Source organism: Camellia sinensis, chromosome 4 (genome assembly GCF_055761805.1).
Source record: "Camellia sinensis isolate YWXY chromosome 4, ASM5576180v1, whole genome shotgun sequence".
NCBI lineage: Eukaryota > Viridiplantae > Streptophyta > Magnoliopsida > Ericales > Theaceae > Camellia > Camellia sinensis.
In genome coordinates, this window is record NC_138964.1 from 164,836,961 (window position 1) to 164,849,537 (window position 12,577).

Genomic DNA, 12,577 nt, shown 5'->3' on the forward strand with positions numbered 1-12,577 from the left:
TAGGATAGGTCGTAACAGGTGGATTTAATATTTAATAAGTTGTATGGAGAAAATTTATCATGAAAAAAATAGTATCATTAATTATAAATTTTATTAGTGGTAATTCATAAAATTTATGATAAAAAAATTATTAATTATTAATTTTTAGTAATATATATAAAAAATTATTAAAAAAAATTATTGTTAACCATAATTTTATCAAAATTTATTTTTAATAAGATTTTATAAGAATTATAAATAAGAGGTTGTTTTGTTTTGCATATAGGTTGGGTTACGGTAATTTTATTTGCACGTCATCATCATTCTCGGTACGTATTATTGTCGAATTTTTTTTAATTATCATTGCGTCTTGAACGAAATTATTATTTTGGACAAAAGTTTTAAAATTAAATCCACTAACGGATTATTTTTAATATATAACTTTACAAATTATTTTTGATAGTTTTTAGATATACAAACTATTTTTTAATCAAAATAACAAATTATTTTTAAAATTAAATTTTAAAAAGAGTTTGATTATAAATTTTTAATAGAATTTTGAGTTTAGAGTGTTTTGAGAAGATGTTTTAACTAAGCTTTTGATTTTTTTATAAAGTGATTTGGGAAGTTAGTAAAAAACTGTTTTTAGCTTTTTTAGTTAATATTTATTTATAATGTCATATCATAATTAAATGACCAAAATATCTCCACCCAATTTAGGAAACAATTTAGTGGATTTACTCATTTTTCAAACTATTTTAGAAACTAACTTAATTTTTGAAATCACATTTTTAAAATGAGATTTTGAAATTGAAATTACATTTTCAACATGCTATTTCACATTGACATCACATGTTAAAAATGCAAATGTCTTAGTGAAATCCATATCATCATAAATTGCATTTTTAATGTGCGATTTTGCAAGGTAATGTTGAAAATGTAATTTCAATTTAAAATTGTATTTTCAAAATGCGATTTTAAAAGAATGCTAGTTTCCAAAATAATTTGAAAAGTTGGTCAATTCTCAAAAAAAAAAAAAAAAAAAATTTGTATAGAATATTTACAAAAAAAACTCGCCCTTTAAATTTATTTGTTTAATAAAAAAATGAAAATTGTACCCAAATTATGATGTTGCCCACACACCACAGTCCATAAACTATCGGACAATATTGATATATATATATATATAGAGAGAGAGAGAGAGCGCCATAAAATGTTGCAACACCACCACTAGGGGTGTGCGCGGTGCGGGTCGGTGCGGTTTGAGAGAAAAATAGAAACCGTATGGCGGGTGGCGGATTGATAAAAGTGTCACTAGAATTTGTCATTTTCCTTATCAAAAACCAGCGTTTCGGTTGGCAAATAATGGCAGATTTGCCTTGGCGGTTCGAGCGGATTGGCGGTTTATAAAAAATATAATTCAAATTACAAAACTTAAATCAAAGAGTAAAAAAAAGACGAGAGATATCGTGATGTTAAGCATCTTGCGAAACTTTCTTCTGATGCAGCAAGTGTAGTAATAACATGATAATATCAACGACTATGCCATCAGTTTATTACAAGAATCTGTGGAAGCTACAATGATCAAATACAATACATTAAATTATATCATTCAGGGTTTACAATTTATTGAAAATGTTTACTGTTGAAAAGTATTTAGATTGAAAAGTGAGCTGATGCAAGTTTGCAACATGGCCAGAAAAAAAAAAAAAAGATTGAAAAGTGAATTGGAATCCAACTTTATTTTGGATTACTGACATCTTGAATTCCCCTCGAGCAGTAATGTAATACTATATTCTAAGGTATAGAACAACAAGCAAACTTAAGTAAAAAGAATAATTTTTAGAATCTTATAAAACATCATTTAATAGCGGTGCGGGTCGGTGCGGTTTGGAAGAAAAATAGAAACCGGCGGATTGATAAAAGTGTAACTAGAATTTGCCATTTTTCTTACCAAAAACCGGCGGTTCGATTAGCAAATAATAATGAATTTGCCTTGGCGGTGCGGTTCGGTGCGGTTTTGGCGGTTTTCGGCGGTATTATGCACACCCCTAACCACCACCTCCCAACTGCAAGAACAAGAAAAATCCATACCCCAACCAGACGCAGTAGTGTGTTTCCTTGTAAATGGCACTTATCTCCTCCAATCTTTTTCGTCCTCCTCAAAATTACACATGCCTGAACCAGCAACGGAGCCGGAGCAGGAGAGAGAAAAAGCATATATATATATAGAGAGAAAGAGAAAGAGAGCGAGTCTCCTTCTTCTGATCCCCACCGTTGTTGGCTAACCAATTCGAACATCAAGATGGCACTGATAATGAGATCCGAAATGATTGTATTTGGACCTCCGCCAACGGAAAGGCTCGCTCCGAAATGATAATGAGATCTTGTTTCTGTTTGTTTCCTGGGGAAAAAAATGTCATTAATGTTTGGAAGAACGGAACAAATGAAGCAAAGAGAATCCCAAGACAAATTAAGTTATCTTCTTTGTGATGCGTACTGTTAAATTTTTTATTATGTGTTTATATATATGCATGGGAGGTAAGTGTAATTTATGCTGAATGGTAGTATTGGAATTTGTAGAATAATTATGGATGATATTAGTAAAATTTATTTGATTTTGGACATATGGTAATAGAAAGGGGTCTTTGTATATTAGTTTCTAAAGTAAATGAGGTCTGTGTCATTTTTGAAATCATAGAAGAAGTATATGTAATTAAGACAAACTTCAAGAGAAGTAAATGTAATTTACCCTCGTCAATTGTTTTTTATCTTTCTACTCTTTTAGTGTATAATAATAAAAAAATAAAATAAATCAATAATAAGAGGAAATCAAGAATTTTATTTACAAAAAAAAAGTGATAAATATTAATAATTATATTTTTTTTTCTGTTTCAATTATAGTGGGACAGGAAAGAAAAAAAATTATAGTAGAAAAAAAAGTTACTGTTAGAGAGGTTAAAGAGTAGAGATAGGGGGTGTTTGGTCTATTTTAATTTGAACAGATTATAGCTTATGGTTTCTAAAAAGCTACTACAAAGTGTTTGGTTAAGCTTAAGGCCAACCACTTAAGCTTCTATAGATTTTTTTCTTACATAAAAAAGTCGAAAATCAGAAGCGACTTGGAGCAGTTTTTGCAACTGAATTATGCGGAGGGGTGTCGAAATTACTTAAATGCCCTTCAATAATTTGAAATATTACCAAGTTACACTATATAAACCACAAAATCACTGTTCATTCTCAGAGAGAGAGAGAGTGAGTGAGTGGCAATTTTCGGTGACACAGGCGATTTTCGGTGACGCAGGCGATTTTCGGTGACGCAGGCGATTTCTGGCGTTATGAACCAGATCTCTCTCTCTCTTTCTATCTCTCTCTCTCTCAAACGTTGTTCTCTGGCTGTGCTGTGAAACCCACTGCGATTTGAAACCATCGCGAGTGATGATGGACGACATAGCGATCGACGGCGTGACGAAGAAACCCTTTTTCTCCTCATCTTCGGCGTCGCGATCTGAAACCCTTATTCTCATCTTCTTTGACGTCGCGATCGCGATCAACGCCGTCTCTCTATCTTCACAATCGCAATCAACGACAAGCTTCTCTCTCTCTCTTTGCGATCAACCCTAACTCTCTCAGTGTTCACTTTGGTTTTGCAGAGGGCTGTTGGAGTGTGGGATAAGGAGAAGAAGAAGGGCGTGGGCGGCAGTGGCTAGGGCTGCCGACGGTAGGGTTTGATATTTGTAATGAATTATTAAATTAAAAAAGTTAACAATTTTTATATTTTAATTAATATTAATTCTAATGAATTAATAATTTTAACATTATTAATTAATGTTAATTGTAATGGATTAATAATAAATTAAAAAAATTAACAATTTTTATATTATTAATTAATATTAATTGTAATGGATTAATAATAAATTTTAAAAATTTAAAAATTTTATATTATAATTTGTATTATAATGAAAAAAATAATCACATTTTTTAATTAATTGGTATGGTGCATAATGAAAAAATAGATCACAATTTTTATATTTATTGGCATGTAATAAAAAAAAATGAAGAAAATGAAATAGGTTAACAATTTTTATATCTAATAAGGGTAAAAAGGACATTACATAATAAAAAGTTATTTTACAGTTTATTAAACAAACACTACTCAATAACTTAAATCTATAATTTAAAAGTTATACCAAATAAGTTAACAGCTTCTGATTCTATCTATAATCTATAACCTATAATCTAGCTACACCAAACGTCCTCACAACAGCTATGAATAAAATAAAATTATAGTAGAAAAATAAAATAAAATAAAATAAGGATAAATTACATTGACACGTCTGAAATTTGTATTTATTATAATTTTCCCATCACATTTTAAAAATTACATCATTGAAGTTTAAAATTTTATTATAAATTATTATTGAAGTTTAAAGTTTCATAATAATTTCTCTCAGATCATCATATATAAAATTAAATTAACAAAGAAATCAATGTAATTTCCCATAAAATTAAACATAAACCGTGTCAGTTTAATTTACCCATAAAATTATGAGGGTAGGGTGGGTGGGAGTAGAAAGAAGAAAAGGGAAGAAGAGTGGGAGAGCCGGAGAGGAGGATAAGAAATTAGTAAAAGGAGTGGTGCAAAATTGATAGAGATTGGGATATAGAGAGAGAGAGAGACAGAGAGAGTAGGTCGGTCGTGGGAACATATGGTGAAGAACTGGGCTTTTGTTTCCGGGAAAGCAATGCACACGCTGTTGCGTCCTTGTTCTTCAAAGCCTACTAGTGCCACTTCTAATTTGTGGTTGCCATTCTCAACTTCCTATCCTACTAGTGCTACTACTATTATCAAGAACACTGCTTGGCTTCCACGGTCCCCGCTTTTTCCTTTATCATCTCGGGAACAGGATTGTAAACGTCTGACATGTGGCTGTAACGGTGGAGGTGGAGGTGGAGGTGGTCGTCGTGGCTCTGAATTGCTTCCTTTGAAATGCAATTGGGGGAAACATTACGAGGACCATGACTTCATTGTCGTCAATTTCTACCGTTTCGTTTTCATCAAAGACCCAGAAGACGAGGTCTCCAGACACCTCTCCTTCTTGCAGGTTCTCCATTCTATCACTCCCATTCGCTCTCCGAATTTTTACTTGTTTATTATTATTATTTTTTAAATTTTGTTGGTCAAAACTTTCTCTGAATGTGCATAATTATTGCAATGTACATATTTAAGTCAATTATCCTCTTCTTAGGATTTACTAATTCTAGGTGGTACCTGTGTTGATACGTCTAATCATAATTTAGTGGTGAATCACGTAGTTGGTAGTGTTAGTCAAAAGGCATTAGGTGAATAAAATCGGCCCAGAGAGGTGCTCAATTAATGATCTTATCATTTTTTACTTACGCTGTGTTTAGTTAGAGGGGTGCTCAATCAATGATCTTACCCTTTTTTACTTACGCCGTGTTTAGGTAGGGAATTTGGAAAGAGATTTGAAAAATGAAAGAGAAAATGGATATGAAATTACGTAAAATGCAGATATATTTTATTTATATTTTACCTACCTTTTCCTTTTCTCTTTCTCTTTCCCTTTCCAAATTCCTTCATAAATTCCCCAACCAAACATAACGTTAAGCTCTCGAGTCGAGTTTTTTTTGGGACAACGAGTCGGAGGCCTAGATTAACATAGAGTTAGGTTTGATAGTTCCCATAAAGATTAGGGGGCGGCTCCTTTTTGTGAATCGATCTATTTTGGCAATTTTGGGCTATAGAGATTTGGTCATTTGGATTTCACAGTCCCTCAATATGTCCTTTGGTAAATATGGAGTCCAATGTAAATATGATGGAGTCCAATGACTCATAGAAAAAAAAGATAAATTGCCATTTTAGACACTTATGATTTTGTGAGAATATATTTGCCTATATTGTCTATATTTTTAGGAATTATTGTATTTTAGGAATTTGTAATGGTTGTGACTGTGTAAATATTCTGTGTAATTCATATTTCATTTTTAGGCTTAGGAATTAGAGTTCTATATAAGTGATGTACTCTTTGTCTCAATTATTCAGTCGAATATATAGAAATATTCAAAAACTTACTTGGTATCAGAGCTATATTTGAAACCCTATGTCTGATCTCCATTGTTCGACCTTCTATCTCTTCATTCGAACTCATTGTTCGAAGTCCTCTCTGTGTCGCGAAGGCCTTTTCTGTGGTTCTTCGAAGTCGCGACATCCTTCTGATCTCTGGTCTGAAGCTGCGACCGTCTGCTCTGGTTCATCTCCATCTTTCACTCTCTCGCAAGGGTCATTCTCCTCTGTGCAAGCCTGCTCTCCCTCTGGTTCAACATCGCGACATCTTGGTTCGCGATCTCTTTCTCTCCATTTTGTCTTGGCTTCAGATTCTTTCTCTCTCTCTCCTTTGACTTGGTTCTCTCTCTTATTGATATTTGTGGGTGATTGGGTTAAAACTCTGGTTATTATAATTTTGACCTAACTAGGTTCTGGTTATTATAATTTTGATCTAACTGGTTCTAATACTCTTCATTTAGGCCCCTTATAATTTTTTTTTTATTTACATAATATTGTCACCATGTCAGACGACAAGATTCAATCTATAACTTGTAGACTTACTGGAGCCAATTATGCTTATTGGTCCAGTATTATGAAATTTTTTTTGCTTATTCGAAAAAAATGAAGATATGTTTGTGGTTCTATTTCTCGTCCATCGGATCCAAAAAAGGATGGACATCAAGCTGCCTGTGACATTGGGATTGTGATAATGCCCAAGTTCTGACTTAGTTTCATAATGCTGTGGATGATCGTATTGGGATGATGTTCTCCAAATATACTACTGCTAAGCAGGTTTGGGACTATTTATAGGGGGTTTGTCAGCAGTCCAACTTTGCCAAATGGTAGCTATTGGAAACAATAACTCAGAGTGTTCGTCAGTGAGATCGGTCTATTCAGGATTTCTACATTGAGATGACGGGATTTTGGGATCAGCTTGCTCTCATGGAAGTGTCTAGTCTTAAGGTTTTAGATGCCTATCTGTAATTTTGGAAAGAGGGTCGTTTGGTGCAATTTTTAACGACTCTCTCCCCTTAGTATGAGGCTATTCGTGGTAGCATCGTTCACCGATCTTCTCTTCCCTCTGTGGATGCTATTGTTCGTGAACTTCTTTTCGAAGAACCCAGTCTTAAGACGGCTAGTTAGACTTTGTCTCCATCTATCTTCTTGGCTCCTGCCAAACCCCCGCTCAAGATGGTCGAGCTGAGCGTAAACACTATCATTTCCTTGAAACTACTAGGTCTCTTCTTCTCTCTGTCTCTGTTCCTGTTCCGTTTTGGGGTGAAGTAGTTCTTACTATTGCTTTTCTTCTAAACTATATGCTTACTCCACTTGTCTTTGGTCGGTCCCCTTACGAGGTTTTGTTTTCTCAACTTTCAAATTATTTCCTCCTTCGTGTTTTTGGGTTTGTTTGTTTTGTACTTTTTTCCTAAAAAGATAGGACCAAACTTAGTGCTCGGTCTGTCCTGTGTGTCTTTTTGGGTTACAGTTTTACTCAGAAAGGCTATCGCTGTTACGATCCTGTTTCTTGTCGCCTTTGAGTCTCCCACCATGTTGCCTTTCTTGAACGTCTGTCTTACTTTCATCTTCTTCCTATCATTGCTCCGGTTTCCAAAGAGGATTTGGTTCGCATTGATCGATTTCCCTTTGAGGTCCCTCATAAGGAGTACATCTCTATCATTTCCCTTAAGCTTATTCTTTCTTCTTGTCCTACCACCCCTCATATTGAGTCCCTTCCTATTGAACCCCATGAATCTATTCCCTCTTCTTCTCCTGCACCCCCTCCTGCTCCTTTGTCTCCTCTGTTGTTAGTTTATTCTCGTCGTAAGGCTTTCCCCCTACTGTTGATCCCTCTACCTTTGACGACTTTGATCTTGCCCATCGTAAGTATTCCCTTCGTAACCGTAAACAGGTAGTCAAACTTGATTTTGCTAAAACATGTTTTTCTTCTTCATATTGCACTTTTTTGTTTGTTATTCACCCTTTTTCAGAACTCCAGTCTTGCAAGGAGGCTTGTCAAGATCCTAATTGGATTCGAGCTATGGAGGATGAGTTGTCTGCATTGCATAAAACTACTACTTGGGAGTTGGTTCCTACTGGTAAGAATTTGGTTGGTTGCAAATGGGTCTATAAAGTCAAGACTCATTCTGATAGTTCTCTCGAGCGTTACAAAACTCGCCTGGTTACTAAAGGTTACATCAAAGAGTATGGTATTGATTATGAGGAGAGCTTTGCCCATGTTGCCAAGATGACTACTGTTCGCACTTTAATCTCTGTCATTGTTGTTCGTCATTGTCCTCTTTATCAGATGGATGTTAAGAATGCTTTTCTTAATGGCCATCTCACTGGGGAGGTTTACATGCGTCCTTCCCCTAGCTTTCTGCATTCCTCTGGACAAGTTTGTCGACTTCGACATGCTCTGTATGGTTTGAAGCAATCTCTTTGTGCTTGGTATGATCGCTTTTAGATAGTTGTTACTGAGCTTGGATTTTATCCTTGTGCCTAAGACTCTGCCTTATTTCTCCTCCACACCTCTACTGGTTTTGTTGCCCCTTGACTGTACGTGGATGATATGATTATCACTGGTTCTGACTTTTCTACTATCTCTAAGGTCAAGCAGCATCTCTTTCGCACCTTCGAAATGAAGGATTTGCGCCTATTGCGGTATTTTCTTGGTATTGAGGTAGCTTCTTCTTTCAAGGGCTACTTTCTGTCTCAGGCCAAGTATGCCAACGAGGTTATTCATCGTGTTGGTCTTATTGACACTAAGCTTTCTGATACCCCCATTGAGCTTAATGTGAAACTCAACACTACTGATGGTGTTCCTCTACAAGATCCTATTTTATATCGAAAGTTTGTGGGTTGCTTAGTCTATCTGACAGTTACTCGCCCTGATTTTGCCTATGCTGTCCATGTGGTTAGTCAATTCATTTGGTTAGTCAATTCATTTATGCTGCTCGCTCTACACATTAGGCTGCTTTGATTCTGATTCTTCGCTATCTTCGCAATACTGTCTTTCAAGGCTTGCTCTTATCTTCTACTTTTTTCTTGGACTTGGTGGCCTATGCTGATGTTGATTGGGCTGGTGATGTTAATGATTGCAAGTCCACCTCTGGTTTCTGTATGTTTATTGGCGATTCCCTAATTGCTTGTAAAAGTAAGAAACAAACTGTTGTTGCCCGTTCTACTGCCGAAGCTGAGTATCGTGCTATGCTTCATGCTACTGCTGAAATTATCTGGCTTCGTAGTCTCTTATCTGACTTGGGTGTCCCTTAGTCTTCACTAACCTTTTTCTATTGTGACAACCGAAGTGCTATTCAGATTGCCCATAACATTGTCTTTCATGAACGGACGAAGCACATCGAGATTAATTGTCACTTTGTCCGCCAGCATTTGCAGTCTGGCTCTATCTTGCTTCCGTTTGTCACTTTGACTCTACAACTTGTTAACTTCTTTATCAAGACTCACACCACTACTTGGTTTCGGTTTTTTCTTGACAAACTCTCAATGTTTTCTACTAAAACACCTTGAGTTTGAGTAGGGGTGTGAGAATATATTTGCCTATATTGTCTATATTTTTAGGAATTATTATATTTTAGAAATTTGGAATGGTTGTGATTGTGTAAATATTATGTGTGATTCGTATTTCCTTTTTAGGCTTAGAGATTAGAGTTCTATATAAGTGATGTACTTTTTGTATCAATTATTCAGTCGAATATACAGAAATATTCAGAAACTTACAGATTTATACTCAATTTCAAAAAAGAATGGGTCAAAACCGATGGTGGAAGTGCGTGCTTGGAGAAAGGGTGTGGTGCTCACACCCCCACCAATGCTCCTTTTGTAGTATTCCAGATTCAATTTGTATAACTCAATTAAGAGACACATACAAAGGTATTCCCAATTGGAAGATAAAACAATTATTTCATAAAAATAATCTAAAAAATTTACATTTTGATTGATTGATCACAGACGTTCCAAGCTTATTTGATTCACAGATTTACATTATTTGATTCACAGGTTCCAAGCTTCTGTAGTGCCTGGGAACAAGGGATTACACAAAACAATTAAAAAGAAATAAACTAAGCAAACTAATCAATCAAAATAATGTTAATCTAGTATTAAAAATTATTATTGAATCATAGGAATACTCACAAAGAATTAGTTGAGGTGGCCCTAGCAAAAGGAAAGAAAACTCTATGTATTGAAAATAATGTATGATGATGGATCTCCCAATAATGTTTTTTTTTTTTTTTTTTTTTTTTCATGTATTTATAATAAAAGAGAAACTCTTAAACCTAGATAGTCATTGGACAATTACATAATTGCTCTGTCTAACTTGGAGCACTGCGTGCCTAACAGTCTGGTTGCCGCCGAGCTCTAGCACTTGGGTTCTCTATTTTATCGAGCTCTAGCACTGATGTCATTGCCTTTTCAAAACCTTTTGAACTCCACTTTAATTGCCTAATTAATTCCTACAATGTAAATTAAAACACCTTATGCATAAATTCTAAGAATTAACATAAAAAGGAATGCCATATTTGCCCATATAAACTGATATAATTATGACATTCATCAATTACTTGGCAATTAAATATTATATTGGAGTTCACTTTCGTCACCTTTAGTGGCAATTGTGTGTGCTCTCCGTTTGCCTCTCTTTTGTTGACGTTAGGACATAATGTCCTCTGTTTCCTAAAGTTCATCATTTTCTCAAGAATTTGTGACTTATAAAAATGAAAATTCTAAACTCTGAACTCTGAAGTATACAAAAGTTTATGGATGCATGGAATTGATTTTGACAGAGTGGAAAATTGTATAAATTTATGGTATTTATCATTGTTTTGGAGATTGCAGCAGAAAACGAGAAAAATTAATGTTCAACAAGAACTCTGTGTTGCAAAAATGTTTAATGATAATTTGTGCCATCCATATTAACATAGGGCATGCCTTTACAGCATGCATATGCATATTGTTGTTGAAATGAAGCACTGCATAATAATGAAACACGAGTGATCTAGAATCAGTTGATCGGCTGATGTTTCAATTTTTGTGGTGAATGTTAGGGTCTTGACATACATGGTCGAATATATTTGAATGAGCAAGGGATTAATGCGCAGGTATTTCTTTCCGAGATTGATTTATGCTTTTTAAGTTTTTCCTTAATTTATGGTGCATCTCATGAATAGTATTTTCATCAAATAATTGTCCTCAAGTGCTGAAGAAGTTGGCCTTTCACACTGAGTTGAAATAGAGCTTTGTCTATGCGCAAAGGTCGTCTTGGCTAGTCAGTAGACTTGTTACTTTTTAAGTCTGATGAGTTTTTCTTTGGTACCTGTTTCCAAGAATAAATTTGACTTGGGTTGTCCAAGAATATGAAGGAAAGTATGAGAGGAAATATTGTAAATACTCTTTTTTTTTTGAGTGTGTGTATATTTTATGCTTATGTGGTTATGTCTGGCTGTCAATACTAGCAAGACTATGACAGCTAAACTAAAGCATTCCTGTTTCATAGTGTTGTCAACATATTTGCACAAGGAAGGGAGAAATGTATGTGATGCAATATGTAGGAAATAAAGCTTAGAGAAGACAAATTTTTTGTGCAGATTTCCAAAATCATTTTAGAACCTAGAAAACGATGTCCTAGAGAATGGCAATTATTGTAGATGATTTCCACACCTCATCTGACTAACAAAGTATCTGGTTTTCAGAAATGCTCATTTCTTTTTCAAAATTTTCTTATTCTTCTCTTTAAATTTTTTGTAAGGTTTTGTTATTAATATTCTGATCAACTTTGAGAGGGTAGAGGAATATGAACATTGTGAAGGTTGTCTTTCAGAAGAAGTTTGGTCTTTATCTTATTTGAATCCTCCTTTTCCCATCTCTTCCTCCTACTTACATTGTAGTTAATTATCTGTTGCCCCACGACATGGGAGGGCTTTTGTTCCTGCCACTAGCCAAATTATTGTATCATCATGCTAATAAGTTAACTATAGGATAGGTTAGTTGTAGTTATAAAATGCTTCATTTCAGTATCTCTGACCTTATGTTCTGTATCCTAATTGTGCAGTACAGTGGGCCATTGAAAGATGCTCTTGCATATGAGAAATGGTTAAGAGAAGACCATAGGTTTTCTGATGCACTTTTTCAAATTTCTCCGGCTTTAAGTGGGCATGCATTTCCAAGACTGAAGTTGCGATATAAACCCTCACTTGTTCAGGTAAGCAACAAGATGCTCTGTTTTCTCTGTTTATCTTAATTCTATTTATTTTGTTGATTTTGGTCTTCGTTAAGTTTTCCTTAACAATCTAATCTGAATTCCTGGAACCTGTTTTTGTAAGTCATAAGCTTCTCCATGTAATTACTGGTTTGTGAGAACTACAAATTTTTTAATCTGTATTTCTTTAGTCAATATGTCGCAAGATAGCTCTAATAAATAAGTAATATATATATAAATGTTGAATATTTGAAAGACTTGTATTTTCATAAGTTACTCTTCAAGTTAGAGAAGGACTTACACCATCCGGGGACCGG

At 34.6% G+C, this 12,577-nt stretch overlaps 1 protein-coding gene across 3 annotated transcripts in view; it reads left to right on the forward strand.

The window, feature by feature from the left end:
* Positions 1 to 4,540: 4,540 nt before the first annotated feature.
* LOC114270425 (Rhodanese/Cell cycle control phosphatase superfamily protein) overlaps positions 4,541 to 12,577 on the forward strand; it is a 53,149-nt gene continuing 45,112 nt past the window's right edge. For 2 of the 3 annotated variants that reach the window (XM_028211912.2, XM_028211914.2), the window contains exons 1-3: positions 4,541 to 5,084; positions 11,110 to 11,163; positions 12,114 to 12,263. In XM_028211912.2, coding sequence (XP_028067713.2) covers positions 4,689 to 5,084; positions 11,110 to 11,163; positions 12,114 to 12,263 — 600 coding nt within the window. In that variant the 5' untranslated portion in view covers positions 4,541 to 4,688. The remainder of the gene's footprint in view (positions 5,085 to 11,109; positions 11,164 to 12,113; positions 12,264 to 12,577) is intronic. The other variant, XM_028211913.2, reaches the window with a different exon arrangement.